Source organism: Bombina bombina, chromosome 5, assembly GCF_027579735.1.
Source record: "Bombina bombina isolate aBomBom1 chromosome 5, aBomBom1.pri, whole genome shotgun sequence".
Taxonomy (NCBI): domain Eukaryota; kingdom Metazoa; phylum Chordata; class Amphibia; order Anura; family Bombinatoridae; genus Bombina; species Bombina bombina.
In genome coordinates, this window is record NC_069503.1 from 339,781,302 (window position 1) to 339,804,401 (window position 23,100).

The 23,100-nt window shown below is 37.0% G+C and overlaps 1 protein-coding gene across 1 annotated transcript in view; it reads left to right on the plus strand.

The window, feature by feature from the left end:
• The window catches only part of LOC128660336 (ATP-binding cassette sub-family B member 5), a 414,907-nt gene that overhangs the window by 382,776 nt on the left and 9,031 nt on the right, over nucleotides 1–23,100 (plus strand). Inside the window, exon 29 of the mRNA XM_053714135.1 lies at nucleotides 22,492–22,638. Within this exon, the coding sequence (XP_053570110.1) occupies nucleotides 22,492–22,638 (147 nt within the window). The remainder of the gene's footprint in view (nucleotides 1–22,491; nucleotides 22,639–23,100) is intronic.

Consider the following 23,100-nt stretch of genomic DNA (forward strand, 5'->3'; position numbering starts at 1 on the left):
TATTTCCAATGACACCCAGTGAAAAATATATGAAACAAACACCTAGACGTCATGCCTCCTAAAATTGAAATGTGCATCGGTGCATTTCATTTTTAAATAAAACCATTCTTGCAATTTACTTCAATTAGCAAAAATGCTTCTAATAAAAAGTGATTACTGTTTTTCTGTGGCATATGCACATATCCTGTGAGGCCGGCCTGTGCATCTGTATTCAAACACCATGCTTGCTCAGAGAGCTGGTGGTGGTCTGCATTGCTTCTAGAGAAGTAGTTTGTGTCATACAAGCTACTGCTGACCCTCTGAGAAATTGTGATGCTTGAATACTGGTGCACGGGCCCTCACAGGATATGTGTGTATGCCGCTGAAAAAAAGACAAAATGATTATACCGTTACATATATTATTTTATTGTTAATTGATCTACGAAAGACCTTATGTATTATTTACTTTTTTAAGAAACAAGTCCATAATCAATATTCAAAATTACAAGTTTTGCGGTACGGCTATACCGCTGAAAAATTGGCCTTTGCGCGCGGAATGGCAGGTCTCCCGCAAGCTATACCGCAATCGTTTTAGCCTATACCGCAACTCTCCATTCCGCACTCAAAAAATGGCTTTTGAGTGTGGAATTTTCATTGCGCCTGTATTACAGGTTGTGCGGTTCGGCTATAACGCTTGCGTTATGGCTTATACCGCCATGATCCATTCCGCGATCAGAGACCAGTACTTATGGATTTTGCAAAGCAAAAATGTTTCACAAAACTCATAACAAAAATGTTACAAAGTACACTAACACCCATTAACTACCTATCAACCCCTAAACTGACATCCCCCGCATTGCAAATACTATAATAACCTTATCAACCCCTAATCTGCCGCCCACCCACATAGCTGACACTAAAATAAAGTATTAATCCCTAAACCACCGCCCCCCCACATTGCAAATAGTAAACTAAACCTATCAACCCCTAAACCCCAACCCCCCCACATTGCAACACACTAAATTGAACTATTAACCCCTAAACCTAAAACCCCCTAACTTTAAATTAAAGTTATAATATACTAACTACCTTAAAATAAATAAACTTACCTGTGAAATTAAAAAAAAACTAAGCTTAAACCATAAATTAAACTAACATTACTATTTTAAAAAACTAAAATAACTGAAAAATAAAAAACCTAAGTTACAAAGTTAAAAAATCATAACACTACGAAAAAATAAAACACCAAAATTACGAAAAATAAAAAATATAAGATTACAAAAAATAATAAACAAAATTATCCAAAATAATAATAATTAAACCTAATCTAATACCTCTGAGAAAACAAAAAATCCACCCCAAAATAAAAACACCCCTAATCTAACAATAAACTACCAATAGTCCTTAAAATGGCCTTTATAGAGTATTGCCCTAAGTTAAACAGCTCTTTTACATAAAATAATTACAAAGTACTTCCTAACAGTAAAACCCCCCACCCAACCAACCCCTCCAAAAAAAAAACAAGTCTAAAAAAAACCCTAAGCTACCCATTGCCCCTAAATGGGCATTCGTATGGGCATTGCCCTTAAAAGTGAAATCAGCTCTTTAGTGCCCATTAAAAAATAAAACTTAACACTAACCCCAAAATATGTACTCACAGTTCCTGAAGTCCGGGCATCTATCTGCATCTAGGCGGCGACATCTTCATCCATCGTGGGGGGATCTTCTATCTTCATCCCGGTGGCGCAGAGCTGTGACAGCGCGGAGCTGAGCATGACTGGCGGCGACAAGGACATCAAGCATGGAGCCTCCTCTTCATGCGATCTCCACCGCACACTGAAGATGGAATGCAAGGTATCCGTTTTATATTTGGGCTACCTTGCATTTCTATTGGTTGAAATATTCAAATCAGCCAATAGGATGAAAGCTGCTTAAATCCTATTGGCTGTTCAAATCAGCCAATAGGATTTCAGCACCTCTCATCCTATTGGCTGATTTGAAAATGGCAGCCAATAAGAATGCAAGGTACCCCAAATATAAAAGGGTTACCTTGCATTCAATCTTCAGTGCACTGGAGATCGCATGAAGAGGAGCCTCCACGCCGCTGAGGACCGCCACTCTGGATCCGTGCATCTGGGAAGACAGCTCTGCACCTCCGGGAAGAAGATAGAAGATGGTCCCGTGTTGGATGAAGATGGAGCCACCTGGAAGAAGACATTCACCGCTGGACTTCAGGAACTGTGAGTACCTATTACGAGGTTCAACTTTTTTGGGGGTGTTTTTTTTTTTGATTAGGGATTTTTTTTTTAATGGGCAGCAAAAGAGCTTATTGCCCTTTAAAGGGCAATGCCCATACAAATGCCCCTTTAGGGGCAATGGGTAGCTTAGGTTTTTTTATAGTTAGGTTTTTTTATTTTGGGGGGTTGGTTGGGTGGGGTTTTTACTGTTGGGGTACTTTGTAATTCTTATAGGTAAAAGAGCTGATTGCTTCAGGGCACGCCCTACAAAAGGCCCTTTTAAGGGCTATTGGTAGTTTATTGTTAGATTAGGGGGGGTTATTTTGGGGTGGATTTTTTGTTTTTATAGGGGTATTAGATTAGGTTAAATTTTTATTATTTTGGATAATTATTTTATTATTTTTTGTAATCTTAGATTTTTTTATTTTTCGTAATTTTAGTGTTTGTTTCTTTTTGTAATGTTAGGTTTTTTTTATTTTTTTCGTAGTGTTAGACAGCTGTCAGCATTTATCATTGCACAAGCAGTTCTTGTGAACTGCTTGTGCAATGCTACCCCCTGCATATTTGCGGCCATTCGGCCACTAGCAGGGGGTGTCAATCAGTCCGATCGTATAGAGTCGCGCAGATTGATGTCCACAGCCTCAGAGCAGGCAGACCAGATATGGAGCAGCGATCTAAAGACCACTGCTTCATAACTTTTATAACATCAAGCCTGAAGGCTCATGCGGAAACAGGGGCATCAAGCCTGATAATTCGGCCCCTTAGAAAAGGTGTGATTCAGACACATCAGTTGTGCTTCTCTCTGTTTTTAATCGGTTCCCCAGGCAAATAAGAGAACAGTACACACACTGTAACTTAAAATCCACAAATTTATATAAGAACCTATATTTTGAGAGCAAATGAGAACCAAAATCTCCCAAATGTTTCCTTTTCATGTGTAAGTTTAATTAATTAATTCATTTATTCTTATTTTATATATATATATATATATATATATATATATATATATATATATATATGCATATGCCAGACATTCTTAAATTGCCTTAGAGTTCTTGTCCTTACTACTTATATTTTATGTCAATTCCGAAAATCCCTCTTGAACTTACTACCCTCTAGTCTGAGATCATGTTGCATTGTTCTGTTGTTGCTCTTTTTGCGATAAAAAAAAATATTTAAAATCTTTTAATATGCTTGAAGGTTTATAACATATATCACACCTCTCCATTCAAACCTTTAAGCAATGCATAATAAGGTCAAGATGTATACAAGATACAATATGAGTATTACTCTTGGAGAATGCCTTTCAATATATATCTGTTTCATAAAATGATGATGGTCCATAGTCCTTCATAATAAATGGGATATATTTCCTGCCACTAGGAGGAGATCAAGTACCCATATCAGAGATTAAAATCCCTCCCACCTCCCATATATCTCTTAGTTTTGTTCTTGGCCTTGTAGGAGTTGATTGAGAATAGAGGTTGTTCCTGCTACTTGCTTATTAATTTAAATTTGGGAGCTCAGCCCTATGGGAGACCCAGAGTCCCTGGAAAGATTCATTCACAAAGAAGATAAACTTCACAGCAGCTGAATGATACAGGGGCATAGGAATATCCTTTTATGTGCACAGTATTTCCCTAATGGGACTTCAGCCATAACTACCCTCAGGCATTACAGGGACTTGTCCCTAGCCTCCTCCTGAGGGACACAAGTATGTCCTACTGCAATCATCTGGTTTACTCGATACCTGCACTGGATGGGCTCTCTACTGGATATTGCTGCAGCTTCATTTACAAGGATCTGACATGCCTGGTAAGCCAGTGGAGGGGGGCTGTGTAAGGTAAGTAACTTTACATAGCACACACACAGCCTAGGGGCTATTTGTAGGAACTCTGACAACATGTACAGCATAGCAAGGGGACTTAGCTTGCTCTCCTCATGACACACTTTTTTCTTTTTTTTTAAGCCCTTACCTACCCTTTTCTGATCAGGAACATAGCCAGGTAACACTCTTGCTCTTCTCAGCCCTCTGAGCAGTTCTGGGAAAATATTGATTGCACTTTTTAGAAAATAGATGCCTGGCCCTTTAAGATAACTCAGTGCAGTTAACTGATTAATAGAGGAGACTTTGGTTATGCAGGGGAACATGTTGTTATCGGCGAAATTATGCTCTGTACTCAAAATGTTAAATATTAAATATTATTATGCTCTGTACTCAAAATGGCTTTGAGACTTTCTCTAGATAAACTGGCTTCTCTCCCATGGTAGCCCCGCTCCCTCAGCTTCCGAAGTCTAACTATCCACTCAGAGAATTGTTGCTAGGCAGAAATCAGCTCAGGAAATTATTGGGCTGTATTTTTTAAAGTACTTAATGAGTCGTTAATTTTTCTAAGCATTTCCCATTACAGGAGCTGTTTTTTGTGTCTGGTACCTTTACATATTACACATTATGGAACAAAATGATTATGTCCCCACTAAAATCAATGTAAAACAGCACATTAGAGGAATCATTTATGGATAACCCCCCACCCTGTACATGCATTACATGTGTTTTACAAGCTTGTTACATTCCATTATGTCAGTTTAATACACTGATAGATATTTCCATCAGAATGTGCATGTGATTTAGCCAACCCCCTTTTAATGTGATGTCTATGTTGATCTGGACCTACTCACTTTTCCTACTGAGTATAAGTATAACTATCAAGGCTATGGCAGCATATTTTGTGGCTATTATTATTGAGTTTTAAAACTCTCTGCTGATAAAGCACTACATTCTGTATATATAGGTGTAATCATTTATTACTAAGGGCTCAGATTTGATGACATCTTATATGCAGGTGTTTTTGCAAAGACCTGTAGGCAGCTGCACACCTCAGCACATTCTTATGTTATCTACAGTGTACCCAATTTACTATAATATGTGCAATTATGTATTTTACTGAACATGACGACACATGGGGCCATTATCATTTATTATAACTATTTGTGCTATTAATACTTCTTTATAAGTCAATAAAGCATTGTACTCCCATCATTGCCAGGGGATGTCAGTCTGAATTTTATATATTGTTGTACATTTTATGCTTTTTTGAATGTTATTTGCTGTGATGTACAATATTATTAAATGCAAATCTCTAGAAGCTGTTTGTTTATTGCATGTGTAGTAACACATATAGGGCCAGATAATGAGTGGAGTGCAAATTAATGCTCTCCACCAACACAAACACAATCACAATCTCACACAAACACAATTGCATATTCTCATTTGTGCTAACCTGACATGAAAATATGAATATTTCACATTCCAATGTTCTGCACATAGCAGAATATGTTCCATTTATTCCTAAATAGATCTTTCTACATATATCTGATGGTATTTTGGTACAATATATATCTATATATATAGATGATTTTATATATATATATATATATATATATATATATATATATATATATATACTGAAATATATATAGGAATATCTATTTAGAAATACTGAGAACATATTATGCTATGTGCAGAACATTGGAATGTAAAATATTTACAGTAAACACATAGTTAAAACCTTTATTAAATATGAATATTGCATAAATATGCTTTTACATGTTTTCATCTACTTAACAGCAAAGGGCTCTGATGCATATATGTATATATCTGTCTATGTATTTATGTGTTTATATGTGTATATATATATATATATATATATATATATATATGTCTGTAAATACATAAATACACATATAAATACATATGTCCACATACTGTATATATATATATATATATATATATATATACACATATCCATCTTTAGACATGTATATGTATGTCTATGTTAAAGCCCTTTGCCTGTCTCAGACCTCCCATCTGAGCCTTTATAACGTTTGTGTGCATTATTTTTTTTGACAAATTTTCATTAGATGGTGTCATTATGAGTGTAACTACACTTTGTAATGTATTTTTGATGAGTTTTGTGCAATATTTATCTTTCGCAAAACAGTTAACCAGAGCTCTGAAGTCGCAGTAATCATTCTAGCGTAAATCGCGATTGTGCTCACACGATGACATTTACTTTCAACTCATAATACAAGTGAAAAGCATGATGAGAGCAAACCCTCACAATAAAGCCCTTATATTTTGGATGCAAACGTTTGCGCTCCACTCGTAATCAAGACCATAATAATTTTTACATAGGCAGAACTTCTGTCTTTGTAGATATGCAAGATATTAAGGTCCAGATTACCAGTAAAGTGCTAATTTATCGTGCGCCCGCAAACGGGCAAATTTGCCTGTTTACAGCGCAAAAAATAACCAGCCATTACAAGTGGCTTGTAATTGCTACTGCAAGCTCATAGCAATTAGTGCTCAAAAAATTAAGTCAGACCTCTGGTTAATTTTTTAAATGTCCCCCAATTGCAAAATAACACGTGAGGTCCCTTTCTTTTAAAAATAAACATTATTTACATTTTTTTTTTTAAAAACTGCTTAGTGCAGTTAATGTTGACAGGTGTGGGCTGTTTGCAATGTAAAGGCACTTTTCAGTGCCGTTTTTTTCTGTCTATGGGGACTGGGTGTTCCCAGTAAATATATAAGTATATGCTTATATACACATAATTTTATATTTTCTGCCCATTTCTGCACGACTTACCCCCTTCGCTATGCTAGTTCTCATGCCGTGTCTGATGGCATGAGAAAGAGGCTCCCATTGCAGCCAATGGAAGCACGCTCTCATGAGCGCAATGCTTCCGTGCAATTGCGGCTAACTTGTAATACCACCATACATATGCGTGCACTGGTATTACCAAGTTGAGCACAAATATTGCTTGTAACCTGGCCCTATATGTTCTATGCTATTAGTGCACACAATAATATAATATATGATCCTGTAGCTACAGTGTATACCTTTTATGCATATGACTTATTATGCATGTTTAATTCCAAAAGCAGTTGTGCAGGATTTCTCTGTATTTTAATACAATAGTGGACATACTTTTGAAATAAAATCTATTGGTATCTCTTTTATACATATTTTATGTGTAATTTATATCTCTGCACAAAGGTTCTATTATGCAGTACTGGACATTGATCATGAATATTTTCATTAACAGTGGAGATCCTTTACAGATAAGATCTATGAATATCTCTTTTTTTTTATTTTTCAAGTTCAAAGGTTTATTGAAAACCAACATATTACATCGAAAAACATGAAAAATAAGAGATTATACATTGGATTCAATATGCATCAATATTACATTTTCCATACTTTTTCTCTTTGTTTTAACAGAATAAAATGGGAAAGGGGAATGGGGGGAAAAAAACAATATATAAATACTGTAAAATTAACATAATGTTGCTGTCTGTATAGAATTAACATGTCTCAGTCGTTACTGAAAAATCGTGTGATGTTGTCCGGATAAGGAAGCTGATTGAGCTATGGTTGTGGAGTTCTGGAAGGATTATTTTGGATGTAAGTTTCCCACATGAAGAGCATTTGAGCATATATATTGGTATTTTTATTTTTCATATAATAGTAGTCCTCAAGAGAGATTGTGTGGTTACACTCTAAGTGCCATTGAGGGAGGGAGGGGATCTTATCAGACTTCCAATTCCTTGCGACAAGAATTTTAAAACTATTATTTAGAATTTTAAACAATTTTTTGAAGGAGTTGGAAGTTGTTTTGGGACTTTATTAAAAAACCCATAAGCATGGATCCAAGGGGATGGATGTTTCGAGAATTTTACTTGTTTCTTGTGAAATCTTAGTCCAGACGGGGGTTATTTTGTTACGTTGCCACCATATGTGGGCCATGTGACTTTCAGTGGAACCGCATCTTCAGTACTGAGCAGATTTGAGTTTATAATTCTTTTTACATCTCTCAGGAGTTAGGTACCATCTTTGTAGGATTTTCAAGTTGAGTTCAACAAACTTGAAAGAGACCAAAGTTTTTTTAATATTAGAAAAAAATTGTAATGCTTCTATGAAAGTAATGTCTATAGCCAATTCAGCATTTCATCTATCTATATAGTACAGTAAAGAACCGTGTGGTTGTTGTAGAAGGATGGAATAAGTGAGCGATAGAGCATGTCTAGTTGCGTTGGTTTTATTACAGAGTGATTCAAAAGGTGTCATCAATCTAATCCTGTTTTAGCTTTGGGGATGGGATGATATATAAGAGTAGCATTGTCTATAAAATAACCAGTTTTTAAACACATGGAAGTCTGTAGAAATAAGTTCTTCTATATTAGGGGAGTATTGGTCATTACCCAGATGGTGAATGTGTAATGATCTAAGTGATGTGCCTAGGGGTTTAGAGGAGAATTGTAATCCTGGTTTGAACTCGTTGTTATGTGTTAAAGGTGTTAGGGGGGAAAATTTCGATGATATGTTTGGGTATTCAATTAGGCTCCTGTCCCAAATTTTAAAAGTTTCAATTACAGTTTGTGAGGGAAATTTTAGAAACTTATTTCTATCTTTGGAGTACCAATATAACTGACCCAAATGTGGGGTTTGGGTAATATTGTGCTCTAATTGGACCCACCTCTTGTTATGTAGGTTTGAGAACCAGTCAATTATGCGTTGGAGGAAAGTGGCCTGTCTATAATGTTAGATATCAGGTACTCCAAGTCCTCCCATAGTAATTGGAGGTAGCATTATTTTTTTTACTGATTCTCACCCTAGTGTTTTGCCAGATAAAGTCTAATATATTTGACTGTAGTGAACTTACGTATGAGGTGGGAAGGGGTATAGGTAGTGTTTGAAAGAGATAAAGTAGTCTGGGGAGGATATTCATTTTAATAAGATTAATTCTCCCTAACCAAGGGATACATTTTCTCCTCCATGAGGAGAAATCTGCAGTTATAGTTGTGAGGAGGGGTTTGTAATTGTGGTTGAAAAGGTCGTTTGGTTTTGGGGTTAGATGAATTCCTAGATATTTAAGTGATTTCTGTTGCCATCGAAATGGACATATCTGCTTGATTAATTTTTTCTCTATTTGGGGCACATTAACGTTCATTTTTTCGCTTTAGTTTTTTGGAGAACTGCTTTTAGAAATTGCCAACTGACACAGTCGAACACTTTCTCCACGTCAGTTGACAGGATTAAAAGGGGAATGTGTTTGTATAAAGCATATTCAATTAATTGAGTCGCTCGGTCTTTAGCTTCCCTGGCAGGAACAAATCCTACTTGGTCTTCTCTGATTAAATTTGGGAGAATGGAGTTTAATCTAATTGCAAGTAATTTAGCATATATTTTTAAGTCTGTATTCAATAGGGAAGTTGGTCTATTGGTCTATAATTCTCTACATAATGAAGATCTTTACCTGATTTCGGAATAATAGATATAAATGCTTTTAATGTTTGTTTAGGGAAAGGGTTCGAGGGAGAGATAGAATTAAATAGGGTGAGGAGATGTGGGGAAAGGATGTCTATATACTTTTTGTAATAGTAATTGGTAAATCCGTCAGGCCCTGGAGCTTTGTCAATGGGGGGATCTTTAATGGTTTACGAATCTCTGGAAGAGAGAACGGGCTGTTAAGGATGGATAGTTGTTCTTTGGTAATTTTGGGGAAGTCTATATCTGCCAAGAACTCATTTATGGAAAGTATTGTATCTCCTGTAGAGAGTGAGTGGGTTGGGGGATATTTTGTTTTTTAAGTTATACAGTTCTTCATAGTAGCTGTGGAAAGATTTGGCTATAGTTGATGTGTCATTGTAGATTTTGTTTGAGAATTTGGTTGATAAGAATATATGATCTGTTGGATCTGAGTTTTAGTTTTCAAGCAAAGACTCCACTGCATTAATTATCCCCTTCATAGTAAGATTGTCTGAGTTTGAAAGATAGTTTTTTACATTCTTTATCTAGAAGATGGGATGTGATCTGTTTAACATTTTGTAGTACTTCACTTAATGTTTTGTCTGTAGGATTTTTCTTTAACTGGCTTTCAATGTCATTTAATTTATACAAAGAATTGTGTAAGAGTAGTCTTTGTTGTTTAAAAAATGGGATTGCATACCCATAAGTTTACCTCTTATAGTTGTTTTATGGGCCTCCAAAACGTTGTGAAAAAGAGGAACTGAGTTAATATTTATGTCAAAATATTATTTTAGGGTGTTTTCAATTCATTCAGTGTACTGTGGGAGGTTTAGGATTTCTTCATCAAGTCTCCAAATATAAGTTGTTGGTGAGACTGAAGGCCAAATTAGTGAGCAAGAGACCAAAAAATAGTCTGACCATGATGAAGGAATTATGGAGGATTGATTTATTAATGACAGGCAAGTGACGTCCACTAAGAAGTAATCTATACAGGAGAAACGTGAATGCGAGTAAGAGAAAAAGGTATAATCACTAGTTTCAAGATGGATTGTCCTCCATACATCATGGCCTGCTAAGTCTCTCAAATGATATTTAATACAAATAATAGTTCTATGGGGAGTTGAGGAGGTATGATTCGAGTTATCTCGGGAAGGGTCTAGGATAACATTAAGATCACCTTCTATAATGAGCAAACCTTTTGTAACCTCTGATATTTTTTTTGGTGAGGGAGGAGATAAATTTATCTTGGTTAATATTTGGAGCACATGCACATACTAGTGTGGTAGTTGTATTGTATAGTCTTTCTACTAAAATTAAATACCTGCCCTCACTATCTTTATATGAATCAAATAATTGAAAATGAATTCCTTTCTTATAAGAATGCTAACTCCATTAGTTTTGGTACTATTTGATGAGTAGTATGAAGGACCAAATTTATAAAGAACATTTTTAGGCTCTTTACCTTTAATAAAGTGTGATTCTTGTATGAAGACCAGGTCACCAACTTTATTTTTAAGATCTCTTACTACATTTTTTCTTTTATGTGAGTTGTTCAGTCCCTTCGAATTAATCGAAAGGAAGATCAGATTTCTTTTGGTGGATTTAGACATGGGTACTATTTTAGGAGGAAATATAGTGTGTTATAAATTGTAGAGTAGGACATAGGGGATGTAAGCCAGAAAAGCGTAATATTGAGGTTTTGTTTGTGTGGGAGTAAGAGCAATATGGACAAACAAAAAAATGAAAGATTCCATACGGTGACATCACAGAGGATCATTTTAAAGGAACAGTAACAGGTATAATAAGTAACTGGGTTAGGAGGATGGTTGTAAACCATGGAATGGATTGAAATTCTTTTAATTTCAATCATAGGCCCTGTCCGACAGCTAGAAGGACCTAAATAATATTCAATATGATAACAGTGTAAACATATAAACAAGAACTATTAATGTAAAACAATTACAATTTTAACTTGAACCCTGGGCGGGGCTCAGCATATAGGCATCAATTATACAAAGCACTATATCTTTATAAGGCATATCAAGTGCATTATCAAAATGCTAATAGGCAGTCATTAGACTAAAATTAGTAAAGGATAACAGTCTATAGGCATTGGAATAGCAAATAATTACAGAGTCAAATTGTGAAGTCACAGTTTCTAAACAAATGTAGACAATGTGAAGTTTTCCTGATCATGGTCATTCCAGTGATAAACAGGGTGAAGAGTTGAGTATTTCTTTTATTTTTTTAAAAGATTTAACTTTATTCCAGGGAGATTTCTGCAGGGTAGGAATTTGAATATTAGTGTTCACAGATTGATTTCCGTCTGAAGAGGAGGAAGGGTCTTACGGTTTTATGGGAATTCCCAAACCTTTAGAAAGTTTTTCTAAATCTTGAATGCACTTGTTTCCATCATGAGTTATTATAAGACTGAATGGGAAGCCCCAACGATATCGGATTTGTTTATCCTGAAGCATGGCTGTAATGAAACAAGCTTCTCTCCTTTTCTGTATGGTGCTAGGGCACAGGTTAGGATATATTTGTAGGTTGTGATCCAGATAGGAAATTGAACGTGAATATATAGACTTCATCCAGATGTCTTCTCTATCAGTAAATCTGAGAAATTTGAGAACTATGTCTCTAGGAGGAGCAGAGGAAGGGGGTGGAGGACTTAAAGCTCTGTGGGCCCTCTCTTTTTCTATCAGAGGAGCTTGGGGGTTTTCTTTGATATGTTGGAGGCCTTGTAGATAGTCCATCAGGTCAGTTGATTTTATAGATTCAGGGATCCCTCGGATGTGAAGGTTATTCCTCCTGCTCCTATTTTCAAGGTCCTCTATGTTTTCTTGGAGAACATCTATTTTAGAATTGTGTATATTGGCTTGAGTGTATAGAGAGCCAACCACCTTATTAGTAGATTCTTGCGTTTCTTCAATTTTGACTATTCTTTCTCCCATTTTGGATATATCTTTGCGCAAGCTAGTTAGATCCTTGGTAATGAGAGATTTGAGAGAATCAAAGTCATATTTAGATGGAAGGTTGGCTATAACTTGTTTGAGTTGAATTATGTAGTCTGGAGATGTTAGAGAGTCAGCAGATGCAGAAATCTTGGGAGTTGTCGGATCTGGGGTATCTGCTGCTGTGGAGTGGAAGAGACCACTGACCAGAGCGGCCGAGTTAGTCTGACTGTTTTTATCCTCCTTGTTTTTATTTTTAGAAGCAATTTTTGTATCTTATAGTTATAGAGATAAATTGTTAACTCTGTGTGAAAGTCTCTTATTTGGGCTTAGTGGTAATATTATTATTATCAAGTATTTGTAGAGCGCCAACAGGGACAGGTTCCGCAGCGCTATGAACATAGGTGGTATATAAAAACGAATACAGGTATCAAATGGGGAGAGAGGGTCCTGCCGAGAGTTGCACTGTTGTAGTCGGCTCTTATGAAGATGAACTACAAGCAGCTGGGCTCATAGGCTTACATGCTATTGGGTTTTAGGGGATAGCAGTGGAGATAGGAAGGTTAGTGTAGGTTGTAAGCATCCCTGAATAGTAGAGTCTTCAGGGAGCATTTGAAGCTTTTAAAACTAGGGGAGATTCTTGTGGAGCGAGGCAGAGAGTTCCATAAGATGGGAGCCAATCTGGAGAAATATTGAAGACGGGAATGTGAGGAGGTAACAAGAGAGGAGGAGAGGAGGAGATCATGAGCGGAGCAAAGGGGACAGGAGGGAGAGTATCTGGAGACAAGGTCTGAGATGTAGGGGGGAGCAGTGCAATTGAGGGCTTTGTGTGTCAGAGTGAGAATTTTGTGTTTAATCCTGGAGGCAAGAGGATGCCAGTAAAGGGATTGGAGAGAGGTGTGGCAGATGAAGAGCGACGTGCAAGGAAGATGAGCCTGGCAGAGGTATTCATTATGGATTGTAAAGGACCTAGGCGGCAGCTAGGGAGACCAGAGAGGATAGAGTTGCAGTAGTCGAGGCGGGAAAGGATGAGACAGTGGATTAAAATCTTTGCTGTGTCTTGTGTAAGGAAATGTCTAATTTTAGCAATGTTTTTAAGGTGGAAGCGGCAGACTTTAGCCAAGGACTAAATGTGAGGAGTGAAAGAAATATCTGAGTCCAGTGTGACCCCAAGACATCGGGCATGTGAGGTTGGGGTAATGATGGAGTTATCAACAGTTATAGAGACATGGGGGGTGGCGATTTTGGAAGAAGAGGGGAAGATAAGGAGCTCAGTTTTGGAGAGATTTGTTAGTGAGAGGACATCCAAGATGAGATATGAGAGAGGCAGTTAGTGACACGGGTTAGCAAGGAAGGAGGTAGTTCTGGTGCAGAGAGGTAGATTTGGGTATCATCGGCATACAAATTATAATAAAACCTGTGGGACTTTATTAAGGAACCTAGTGAGGACATGTAGATTGAGAAGAGGAGGGGGCCGAGGACAGAGCCTTTCGGTACCCCAACAGAAAGAGGTAAAGGGGCAGAAGATGCCCCAGAGAAGGCTACACTAAAGGTACAGTTAGACAAATAGGAAGAGAACCAAGAGAGAGCTGTGTCACAGATGCCAAAGGATTGGAGGGTGTGGAGCAAAAGAGTGTGGTCAACAGTATCAAAGGCTGCAGACAGATCAAGGAGGATAAGTAGAGTGTAGTGACCTTTTGATTTTGCTGTAAGTAGGTTGTTGGTAACCTTAACAATTGCTGTCTCTGTTGAGTGAAGGGGGCGAAATCCAGATTGCAGTGGGTCAAGGAGGGAGTTTAGTGTAAGGAAATGGGATAGAAATGCATATACTAGCGTTTCAAGAAGCTTTGAGGCAAGAGGTAGTAGGGAAATAGGGCGGCAGTTGGATGGGGAGGTTGGATCGAGAGAAGTTTTTTTGAGGATAGGTGTGACTAATGCATGTTTAAGAGATGTGGGAACTATACCAGTGCTGAGGGAGAGGTTGAAGATGTGTGTGAGTATAGGGGTAAGGGTAGAAGAGAGGGAGGGGAGTAGTTGTGAGGGGATGGGGTCGAGGGGACAGGTAGTGAGAGGATAGTATAAGGGCAGAAACTTCATCCTTTGTGACAGGGGCAAAAGAGCTAAATGTATGGCTATGTGGGTTTTGAATGATTGTGAGCTTTTGAGGGGGAGGGAGACTGGTAGTATGTTGAGATATGATTTCATTTCTGATTAAGTCAATTTTGTTGTTGAAGTAGCTGGCAAAATCATGGGCTGAGAGAAAAGTTGTGGTGGGAGGTGGGGGTGGGTGGAGAAGAGTATTGAATGTGGAGAACAGACATTTATTGTAGGAGAATGAACAAGGTTCTGTGGGATTTGCTGTTTGTATTGAGAAAAGGTGTGCAGTAAATGGTAGGTTTTCAGGCTTGTAGTTGTATTGTATAGTCTTCCTACTAAAATTAAATACCTGCCCTTACTATCTTTATATGAATCAAATAATTGAAAAGGAATTCCTTTCTTTATAAGAATGCTAACTCCATTAGTTTTGGTACTATTTGATGAGTAGTATGAAGGACCAAATTTATAAAGAAAAGTTTTAGGCTCTTTACCTTTAATAAAATGTGATTCTTTTATGAAGATCAGGTCACCTACTTTATTTTTAAGATCTCTTACTACATTTTTTCTTTTATGTGAGTTGTTCAGTCCCTTCAAATTAATCAAAAGGAAGGTCAGATTTCTTTTAGTGGATTTAGACATGGGTACTATTTTAGGAGGAAATATATAGTGTGTTAGAAATTATAGAGTAGAACATAGGGGATGTAAGCCAGAGAAGCGTAATATTGAGGTTTTGTTTGAGTGGGAGTAAGAGCAATATGGACAAACAAAAAATGAAAGATTCCATGCGGTGACATCACAGAGGATCATTTTAATGGAACAGTAACAGGTATAATATGTAACTGGGTTTGGGGGATGGTTGTAAACCATGGGATGGATTTAAATTCTTTTAATTTCAATCAGAGGCCCTGTCTGACAGCTAGAAGGACCTAAATAATATTCAATATGATAACAGTGTAAACATATAAAACAAGAACTATTAATGTAAAACAATTAACATTTTAACTTGAACCCTGGGGGGGGGGCTCGGCATATAGGCATCAATTATACAAAGCACTATATCTTTATAAGACATATCAAGTGCATTATCAAAATGCTAATAGGCGGTCATTAGACTAAAATTAGTATAGGATAACAGTCTATAGGCATTGGAATAGCAAATAATTACAGAGTCAGATTGTGAAGTCACAGTTTCTAAACAAATGTAGACAATGTGAAGTTTTCCAGATCATGGTCATTCCAGTGAAAAAGAGGGTAAGGAGTTGAGTCTTTCTTTTCTGTTTTTAAAAGGTTGAACTTTATTCCAGGGAGATTTCTGCAGGGTAGGAATTTGAATATTAGAGTTTGCAGATTGATTTCCGTCTGAAGAGGAGGAAGGGCCTTGCGGTTTTAAGGGAATTCCCAAACCTTTAGAAAGTTTTTCTAAATCTTGAATGCACTTGTAAATATGTGTTTCCATCATGAGTTATTATAAGACTGAATTGGAAGCCCCAACAATATCGGATTTGTTTATCCTGAAGCATGGCTATAATGAAACAAGCTTCTCTCCTTTTCTGTATGGTGCTAGGGCACAGGTTAGGATATATTTGTAGGTTGTGATCCAGATAGGAAATCGAACAAGAAAATCTAGCCTTTATCCAGATGTCTTCTCTTTTAGTAAATCTTAGAAATTTGAGAACTATGTCTCTAGGAGGAGCAGAGGAAGGGGGTGGAGGTCTTAAAGTTCTGTGGGCCCTCTCTATTTCTATCTGAGGAGCTTGGGGGGTTTTCTTTGATATGTTGGAAGAGGCCTTGTAGATAATCCATCAGGTCAGTTGATTTTATAGATCTAGGGATCCCTCGGATGCGAAGGTTGTTCCTCCTGCTCCTATCTTCAAGGTCCTCTATTTTTTCTTGGAGAACAAGTATTTTAGAATTGTGTATATTGGATTGAGTGTATAGAGAGCCAACGACCTCATTAGTAGATTCTTGCGTTTCTTCAATTTCTACTATTCTTTCTCCCATTTTGGATATATCTTTGCACATACTAGTTAGCTCCTTGGTAATGAGAGATTTGAGAGAATCAAAGTCATCTTTAGATGGAAGGTTGGCTATATCTTGTTTGAGTTGAATGATGTGTTCTGGAGATGTCAGAGAGTAAGCAGATGCAGAAATCTCGGGAGTTGTCGGATCTGGGGTATCTGCTGCTGTGGAGTGGAAGAGAGCACTGACCAGAGTGGCCGAGTTAGTCTGATTTTTAGTGTTTTTATCCCCCCTTGTTTTTATTTTTAGAAGCCATTTTTGTATCTTATCATTATAGAGATCAATTGTTCACTCTGTGTGAAAGTCTCTTATTTGGGCTTAGTGGTAATATAGGCCCAGTTGAAGTTAGACTGTGGAAATAAAATCCAAAGAAAAATGGGATTTTTTATTTGGTAGCAGGAGTATGCTTATTGTAGGAGAATGAACAAGGTTCTGTGGGATTTGCTGTTTGTTGTGAGAAAAGGTGTGCAGTAAATGGTAGGTTTTCAGGCTTGTTTTAGGTTACTCATTTTTGTCTTGAAGCTTGTTTTTTATACAGTCCTATTTACAACAAGTTTCTCCTATCCGGAAAAAGAATATATGCAGGTCGTAAGGTAACTGCAAACTATCTCAAACGTAGTGTTTTTTCGTCTGATCCAGAGTAAGATTCAGCGGAGGCCTTTATTGTAATATGTGTGCTTTATGCTGCCTGTAATTGATTAGTGCTGTGTGTGTCTCATATTCACTTTATCGCTTAGAAAAGCGAGAGCTTCATAGCTTTGTACTTGCCTATGGTCCCCCAGAGTCAGTATGAAGGAGCAAGCTGCCTGCTGCATAAACGTTTGTTGGCCACATGGGCTCCAAGATGACTGCTTGTGGTAGTTTGAGCCGAGATTACGAGCAGATCCACTCGTTTCAAATTGTTAGTCTTTCAAATCTAGGCTCAGAGGGTATTGAGCCACAGGATATGGCTTAATACCCTAGACACTGTTTTTACACGCCCATTAGCCTGCTTGGCCAAGCTCCGCCCCTATGAATATCTCTTTTATATCTATTGTATGGGTAATTTATATCTATGCACATAAGTTTATCTTGCTAATACTGAACATTAATTATGAATATTTTAATTAACAATGTGCATTGTGTATTCACTTTGTAAATATACAAACTCTCTGCTTATTCTGGACATGGCTTTACAAGTATTTACTGTGTACCTGTTGGTCTATATGTGGTGCTTTTCTAATCAGAAAGGCCACATGACAGGCTAAATATGTGTTTATGCTTAAAGATAAAGATATACATGTATTCTACACATTGATGCTTATGTGTACAGCTTTATAACTTTCTATAAGCTTATGTATAAGTTTATATATTTTTTGGATTCACAGGTAAATTAGTTCAGATATCTGGATTGAGAGTTTGTTCTCTTTTAAGCAGAGTTCTCCTTATTGTTGCCAAAAATACTCTAGAGGTGTCAGCCTTTATCAAAGGATTTGGAGGATATGGAAATAATCATTTCCAGTACCAGACGTACCTCAAGGTCAAGGATTTTAGCCTAATCGGTTTATTATCCAAAAAGAGATAGTTATGACCTAGATTTAACAGCTCTAAACATGTTTGTCAAGGTTCCCTCTTCTACAATGGGAACATTCTGCAAAATTCTACTCTTAATCCAAAAGGGTCAGTCTATGACTACTAGATCTCAATTATGCATATCTGCGCATCCCTATACACAGGGATCACTTTCAGTTCCTGAGGTTTATATATCTGCAAAACACTGCCAGTTTGCCATTCTGTGTATGGTACAATCTTGGTGGTGATCAGAATTCAGGGCATCTCAGCTGCACTGTATATGGATAATATACTAGTGCAATCATATTCCCTTTCACTAACTATTGCTTATACTTCTAAGATTCTATTTTTATTCAAGACCATGGTCAGAGAATCCTGCTCTAAGTGTAGCATTTATTTTCATAATAGACTCAATTCTTATGCATCTAGTTCTTAAAGGAACTTCGCAAAATAAAGATTAAGATGTCGTGTCTCTCCCTATAAAGGGCTCCATTTCCATCAGTAACTCAGTGCATGAAGGTGGTGGTTTTTATGGTAGCTGCTTCAGATGCAGTTCCTTTTCCCCTCTTTACTTGAGACTCCTTTATTTGTCTATGCTACCTCAGTGGCCAAATAATTATCTACATTTGGAATAATAGATTGCTTTGGATTTCTCCATCAAACAATCTTTCTCTTGGAGACACAAAATCTTCCTTTGACCATTGGGGCATCATTCCTTTGTCAGGCCTGGGAGTGGTCCGGGTTTCTCAAAGAGCGCAAGGAGTTTGGTCTCCTCTAGAGGCAAAGTTACCAATTAACATTCTGCAACATTTTACCAATTCTTCAGGCTCTTCAACCCTGGCGCCGGTCGAACAATATCACATTGGTGGCCTACATAAATCATCTAAATGGGTAACCCGCAGTCCCCTGACCATGCAGGAAGTGTTTCAGATTCTGTCTTAGGCAGAGAGAAATAATTTCCCCCTATCTGCAATTCACATACCAGCTTTACACAACTAAGAGGTGGATTATCTCAGAGAGTGGTCTCTCCATTAGGACATTTTTGATCGCTTAGAGATCAAATGGGGCTTAGAGAACATAGATGTTGGCCTCTCACATAACTCATAAGCTTCCAAGGTATTGTACAACTTCAAGAGACCCAAAGGCTCACATGATAGATGCCTTGGTATGTCCATGGGAGTTTCATCTAGCATACCTGTTTCCTCTATTTGTTCTTCTTCCAGGAGTCATTGTTCGGATCAGACTGGAGTAAGTGTTAGTGATATTAATTACTGCAGCCTGGCCCCACAGTACATGGTATGCGGATCTAGTGCAGATGTCCTCATCTCCCCATGGATTCTTCCTTTAAGTCAAGACCTATTGTCCCAAGGTCCTTTTTTTTATCAGGATCTCAAATCTCTAAATGTAATGGTGTTAATGTTGAATGCCTAGTTTTGAGATACAGAGGTTTCTCAGATTTATCATTAGTTTTGGAAGGCCTAATTTGTATGGTGCTCTTCCGAATGGTTTTCTTGCTTATCCTCTAAGATTCCTAGAATACTTCAATTTTTACAGAATGGCCTTAACAAGAGTTTGCCCGCTAGTTTATTGAAAGGTCAGACTTTTGCCCAGGTGTGTCTTTGCATTAGGCTAGTTGTAAAACTTATTTCTCCACCCTGGAATTTAAATCTAGTTCTTTCCGTATTACAAGGTCCTCCATTTGAACCAATGCATTCCATTGACATCATACTGTTGTTTTAGAAGGTACTTTTCCTGCTAGCAATCTCTTCTGCAAAAAGAGATTCCGAATTGTCAGCACTTGTGATTCTCCATTTTTAATTATTCACAAGGATAAGACTAATCAAAAAGAAAAAGTAATGAAAACTAAGAGAGTGGGATAAGCAATTCCTAAAGAGGGTGTCTCTGCTAAAAAACAGCCTGGTTAAAAATTAAAAGAGAAAAGGAAGCAAGCTAAAAAAGCTATCACACTCAACAATGGATTAATAATGTATCTGTAAATTATCTTATTATACAATACATTTATTACAAGTGCCTAAAAAGTACAATTTATTAAAAACTCACCGGTGGATTTCTATAGAGATATTAATATAAGATATGTTAATAGTAAAATGTGTTAATAGTAAAATGTAGCAATGAGGAAATGGTTAAGAAAAACCAGACAAAAAACAATATAGTCTTAAATGATTAGATACAAAATTGCATAATTAAAAACAAAGTCCATTGATGATAGGAATCTGCTGGCAGAATAAGGCAAAGGGAGTCTTTGACATTTATCGAAAAGGTAATGTGGTTATAACATTTGTTATACTATCCAAGTGTCCCTTTAAAGAAAAAGAGATGCGGAGGTAGCAAAAAGAACTTCAAGTCGTTAACTGACAGAGTTAATATATATATAGACACAGTATCTTCCGTATAATGAAACAACAAATTATAACTTTGGGAGCCCAGGTATACTTCACCACTTCGGAGATTTTCCTTCACTGTGTGGCTGCACACGTCGCGCTAAGAATACCATCAGTAACTCAGTGCATGATGGTGGTGGTTCTTATGGTAGCTGCTTCAGATGCAGTTCCTTTTCCCCTCTTCACTTGAGACCCCTTTATTTGTCTATGCTACCTCAGTGGCCAAATAATTATCTACATTTGGAATAATAGATTGCTTTGGATTTCTCCATCAAACAATGTTTCTCTTGGAGACACAAAATCTTCATTTGACTTTTTAGGCACTTGTAATAAATGTATTGTATCATAAGATAATTTACAGATAAATTATTAATCCATTGTTGAGTGTGATAGCTTTTTTAGCGCGCTTCCTTGATCTTGATAAAGGCCATTAACAAGCTGAAATGCGTAGATGATTGATCTGATCCACCAGTTTTTACTATAACAGAGCACTCTGTGAACTTTTAACTGGAATTTAACACCGCAAGAAGAATTTTGACAACAAACAAACTTTTGAATTTCACGCCGAAAAATCTGAGCTCCTATTGGCTTCTACAGTCCATGTGACTGCAAATGCGGAAGTGACTGACATCGTAGAGCTACCTCGGCACACAAACAGACGGACCGGGCATTCTTAGAGTGACTTGTGCAGCCACACAGTGAAGGAAAAAAAGTGGTGAAGTATACCTGGGCTCCCAAAGTTATAATTTGTTGTTTCATTATACTGAAGATACTGTGTCTATATATATTAACTCTGTCAGTTAACGACTTGAAGTTCTTTCCGCTACCTCCGCATCTCTTTCTCTTTAAAGGGACACTTGGATAGTATAACAAATGTTATAACCACATTGCCTTTTCGATAAAAATCAAAGACTCCCTTTGCCTTATTCTGCCAGCAGATTCCTATCATCAACAGACTTTGTTTTTAATTATGCAATTGTGTATCTAATCATTTAAGACTATATTGTTTTCGTCTGTTTTTTCTTAACCATTTCCTCATTGCTACATTTTACTATTAACACATTTTACTATTTAACATATCTTATATTAATATCTCTATAGAAATCCACCGGTGGTCTAATATGAGTTTTTAATAAATTGTACTTTTTAGTCACTTGTAATAAATGTATTGTATCATAAGATAATTTATAGATAAATTATGAATCCATTGTTGAGTGTGATAGCTTTTTTAGCCTGCTTCCTTTTCTCTTTTAATTTCACAAGGATAAGGTTGTAAGATGTACCAAATATGATTTCCTTCCTAAGGTAGTTTCTATGGAAAATATCAATCAAGAAATTGTTATTTATTCATTGAATCCAGATAGAAACATAGATATTGACGGCAGATAAGAGCCTTAGGCCCAGCAAGTCTGCCCGATATTTCTAGTTCATAGGATAGCCTTATGCTTGTCCCAGGTATTCTTAAAGTCCCTCTTTTCTTTATGGTTGTTTGTCCAGGCATTCTTAAGGTCCCCCACAGTGTTTGTCATTACTACCTCTTGTGTAAGTTTATTCTAACTCTAAGGAGTGACAGTAAAGGACAAAGAGCTACTAAAGTAGCGTTGGCTTCTTGGCTTAAACAAGTGATTCACAAGGCTTACTTGGTGGCGGGAAAGTCGCTATCTAAGCGCTTCACAGCTCTTTCTATAAGAGCCGTTGTAACATCATGGGCTTTTAAAAATGATGCATCTTTGGAGCAGATTTGCAAAGCTGTCACATGGTCTTATCTGCATACCTTTTCCAAATGTTATTGTTTTGATGTTTTTGTTTTTTTCACAAGCAGCTTTTGGCAGGAAAGCCCTGATCTGTCCTTTATACTTATATAAAAATGTCTAATATATTTTATAAATTATTTTACTTTTATCACTATAAATATACAGTATATTATTTTTCATTCTAGAAATATAAGACTCGAGTAGGAGGGAAAGGAACACAGCTTTCTGGGGGACAGAAGCAGAGAATATCAATTGCTAGAGCACTTATCCGCTCACCAAAATTGTTACTACTTGATGAAGCAACTTCAGCATTAGACAATGAGAGTGAAAAGGTAAAGTATGGACACTTTACGAGCAGTAAAGATTTTGCACTTAAGTACTTTGCTTTACATTAGACTCCAGGACGGTGACATGGTCAAGTTTATTCTATGTGTAATGTGTATGTGAGAATGTATTGTCATTCAGGAGGTAAATATACCCTATGGAAGGGTGTTATATTTTTAGACCTCAACAGCTGTTTATAGATAAGGCCTACCTACTGTCAGTTATATTGGGGTAAACAGGGGGTTAAACATACCCCAATTTTTAAAGTTGCACCCCCACAAAATAGCCCCACCTAGCCATGCTCCTGTGTTGCTCATAGAACAACTGATACTCTGATCATGTGCTTTCCAGACACAGTCAAGATAAGTGTTGATCCTCCTATTAATTCAACCACTGCTGGACCAACTTGTTTACACTAGAACATCTACCATGCTCTGCAACTATACATTTTCACTGATGCCTGAGTAGTT